This window comes from Alligator sinensis, unplaced genomic scaffold, assembly GCF_000455745.1.
Source record: "Alligator sinensis unplaced genomic scaffold, ASM45574v1 scaffold1031_1, whole genome shotgun sequence".
Lineage (NCBI taxonomy): Eukaryota > Metazoa > Chordata > Crocodylia > Alligatoridae > Alligator > Alligator sinensis.
The window spans coordinates 2,015,007-2,018,763 of NW_005842167.1; the positions used below are offsets into that span (position 1 = coordinate 2,015,007).

Here is a 3,757-nt window from a genome sequence, read left to right on the forward strand (position 1 = left end):
CATGGACAGCTCATAACGTTTCATTTTGAAAATTCCACTTCAGGAATACAAAGTTGCAGCAAAAAATACAATATGCTTTGTCCAGCCATGTATTAGCACTGTATTAGAACATACTTTTGTATCAGTAGCAAAAGGACTGTTCCCTCAGAGAATCCTTGTCTATGATAAGCAAGGGTTTATGCCATTTTTTATCCTACAGATTAATAACATCAACTTGAAAGAAAAGACATGATGTGAGGATACTGTACTTTACCTTGCAACTTTTTTATGTTCTTCACCTTCCAGAATTATTTTTCTTGTGCTCTTCATATGTTCTAGTGGGCTCTTTGTTCCCTCCATCACCTGAAGTTTGTTTTTAAACATCACTGTCTTCTTTATGCTTCTTTCTGTTTTCTTGCCATGAAGAATATTTAACAAGTCCTCCCTTTTAGTCTCCTTTGTTGCCTTCTTCTGATTCTCTGAAGCTTTCTCAGTAGTGCTGTCCGCAGAAATAGTAGACCCATCTTTCCGATTGCAGAACCCAGCACTACTGCTAAAGCACTTTTGTATTTTACTAGAAAAATCAGGGAGAGGGAAGAGGAAGCAGAGACAAGGCATAAATTATGCACAGGACTTGTAAGAACTGCTGTGTTAGTAACAACCAACTGGGCATAATTTTGTAGAAATTGAACTGGGCCATTCAGATTCAGAAATATTTTAGATTTTCAACTACTGAATCTTCATGCACTAGTCATTTAAAGAGCTTTCTTTTCTCCATAAAAAGAGAGAGGTATGAACTGAATGAGTAGCATAGCACCCAAGCAGTTTGCTGAAATGTTGCAATCTCCATTTTCACCACAACTGTGCGCTCAAGTTTGTAATACAGGCCATAATCTTGCAACCGTGTGACCCTAAAAAAGTAATCTGATCAAAGCCTTGACTAACACTGGTGGCAAACTAGAAAAACCTTCATCTGCACAGAAATGCAGGCACAGTCTGTCATGCACTCTAGAACTGTGGAAGAATGAAATTACTACCAGACCTGGGTGATATTTTTGATGAAATGCAGATTTGGCAATGTCAAGATGTTCTGCATCTTAGTTTCAAATCATATGCTTTGAAAAAGAGAAAACCTTTAAGAAGTTATGTATTGTTTTAAAAAAAATGAAGTGTTTTGATTTTCAATTCAAAACATTGCCCCTTCAAACTTTTTTTTTATTTTATTTTTAAAATAAAGCTTGAAATTAAACATTTTATTTTCGGTCAGAGAAAACATCAGCCTTGAAATGAAACAAACTTTGTTTTAATATCTTGGCTGTCAAAAATTTATATTTAGAACTCAGCTTTCATTTTGAAAGCATGTTTCCATTATTCCATTCTGTGTATAGTCAAATATGGATCAATGATATCTGGAGGGGTCACAGCCTGCTTAATTTGTGGCAGACTGCCAAGAAAGGCTGTTTGTTACAGTCTTTATTTCAAAGGGGGCTACTGCTTCTTCACTCAGTTGAAGTTTCCAATCGAAAAAAATCCATTGTTTCTAAACTGTGCTACTAACTTTTATCCAATGCTTTAAGCATACATTTCATTCTGCCAATGAACACCATTGTTTTATCTCTCCTACCTCCCAGCTACATGCAATTTTAAATTATATGTAGGTTATATGTACATTCACTTAACTTAGTTCTAATGCGAAAAAAGGCATCTGCTTACTCTTTACTGTTAACCTGCAACAACTGGAAAAGCTGTGTGAGAGGGTGTTAACAATATATACCCCCATTCCCTGGTAGCACTACTAGAACTATGGCAGGGGGGGAAGGGTGGTGGACTACCATAGAGGATTATGCAGTGTGCCAAAGGAAATGATAATAGGAAGCTGATCGCCTGCTCTTGACCTCCCCATCATTAGCAACACAACAGGGCAGGAATTTCATATTTTCAACTAAAACAAACCAAAGAGAAGTCATTGGAGTATCCGCACTGGAAGTTACAGCAATGTAAGTCTTACAGTGTAAAGCCACGCCTTACCTTATACCAGTGTATAAGGTAAACTTCCTGTTTAAAGATAAGCCTTTAGTCTTCACTTCTGTACATTTGTTAAAAGCAGGGAAGTGGTACTTCTCTGCCTCAAAGGGATGATGCAAGGATACATACATTAAAGATAAAGCAGTCAGAACAAGAAGCAATTGAACACGACCTGCCATCGCGATGCAGTGATGAAGACGGCCAGTCCAAGGATAGAGAGAGAGACCAGGGTCAGACTGATTGCCGTATTTGAGGTCACACAGAAATTTTACCCCCTGGTCAGACTGGTGCGGACTGTGGGGATTCTGCTTTCCTGTGTTGCAGGAGGATGGCCTTCTACCTGGGATCTCTTGAGCTTATATTAACAACATTTCAGGGAAGCAGGTCACGGGCTGCTGCAGTTCCCCTACTTTCCCTGTGGCAGGTTAGGGTGTTAGCTGTGTGTTGTATCAGACCTGAGGTGCTGTATGTTGAGTTTAGATCAGCAGTTCCCAAACTCTGACAGACTGTGCACCACCAATTTAAAATGATACAACCTTAAGTACCACCAGTAAATGTTTTGTCATATAAAGTAATTATATTAAATTTGTTAACACATACCACTGACAGCTTGTCTGTGTACCACAGATTGGGAACTGCTGGTTTAGTTGATGGTTCATATGGGGATGATCCTGCCTCAGGCAAGGGTTGGACTAGGTGACCTCTGGAGGTCCCTTCCTGCCTGACTTCTCCATGATTTCTATGACCCAGAGATTACAGCAGAGATCAACTGAGCCTGAGCCAACAGCGCAATCTTGTGTATTGCAAAACAAGGCAGTAGCACGCCGCAGAGCATCAGGAGGAACGGCACTCACAAGCCTGGGGCGGCAGCAACTCTTCTGCTTCACCAGGCCCCGCCGAGGCCACCTTCCACAAAACCACCCGGGTGCATTAGAAAGAGGCTGGCAGAGAAGGCACCACAGCAACGCTCAGAAGCTGGGAGCCGTGAGGGGCAGGGAGAGGCCACCCTTTTTCCCCTGCTACGTGTGTCAGTGTTTTTAAGCCTCCCCAGATGCACTGGGTGCCGGCTACAGCCAAGTCTGGGGACTTCGATGGGGTTGTGACCAGCCTCCCAGCAGGGCCTTGCCCTCCTGCTCAGGGTCACGCCGGTCCCCGGATTTGGGGTCAGGAAGGAATTTTAACCCCGGTCGGGTGGAGGGGGCCACCTTCCTCCTGCCCGCAGCCTCTAGAGCGCCCACGGGAGCATGCGCAGGCCTCGGGACCCCGCCGGAGTAGGGGGGGGCAGCCCCCGCCCAGGGACAGCGCTGCCGCTCCCCGCCGCCCGGTACCTGCGAGGCGGATGCGGACAGAGATGCAGGGGGCGGCAGACGACGGCGAGGCGCCACAGCGCGCACACGCGCCTCCACATCCCGGCAGCGCCGAGCTGGAGCGGGAGCGGAAGCAGCGCGCGGTCCGCCGCCTCAAAGTCCCTGCAGCCCCGGCCCGCCTGGAAACATCAGCTGGGAAAAGCGTTCCGGGCCCGCGGGCGGTCCTGCGGGGGCTGCCGCCCGCGCTGTGCTGGGAGCAGGGCCTGTGCCAGACCCACCCGGGCGGTGCCCAGGGGCTTCCACTGCAGCCTCCAGGCGGGACGGGAGGGAGGAGCAGGACCTGAGTCCTGCCTGTGCCACTGATTCCCTGCCTGGCCTTGGGCAAGTCCCTTCACCCCCGATGACGTGCTGTCAGATGCCGCGGGGCCCGGCCCGGCCCGGCCCCT

General features: G+C 46.8%; 1 protein-coding gene across 2 annotated transcripts in view; it reads right to left on the reverse strand.

Annotated features, from left to right (window-relative positions):
• MRPS31 (mitochondrial ribosomal protein S31) overlaps nucleotides 1-3,503 on the reverse strand; it is a 34,858-nt gene extending 31,355 nt beyond the window's left edge. The window contains exons 1-2 of one of the 2 annotated variants that reach the window (XM_025206636.1): nucleotides 3,333-3,503; nucleotides 254-553 (exon numbers count right to left, since the gene is read on the reverse strand). In XM_025206636.1, coding sequence (XP_025062421.1) covers nucleotides 254-553; nucleotides 3,333-3,412 — 380 coding nt within the window. In that variant the 5' untranslated portion in view covers nucleotides 3,413-3,503. The remainder of the gene's footprint in view (nucleotides 1-253; nucleotides 554-3,332) is intronic. The other variant, XM_006025781.3, reaches the window with a different exon arrangement.
• Nucleotides 3,504-3,757: the final 254 nt, after the last annotated feature.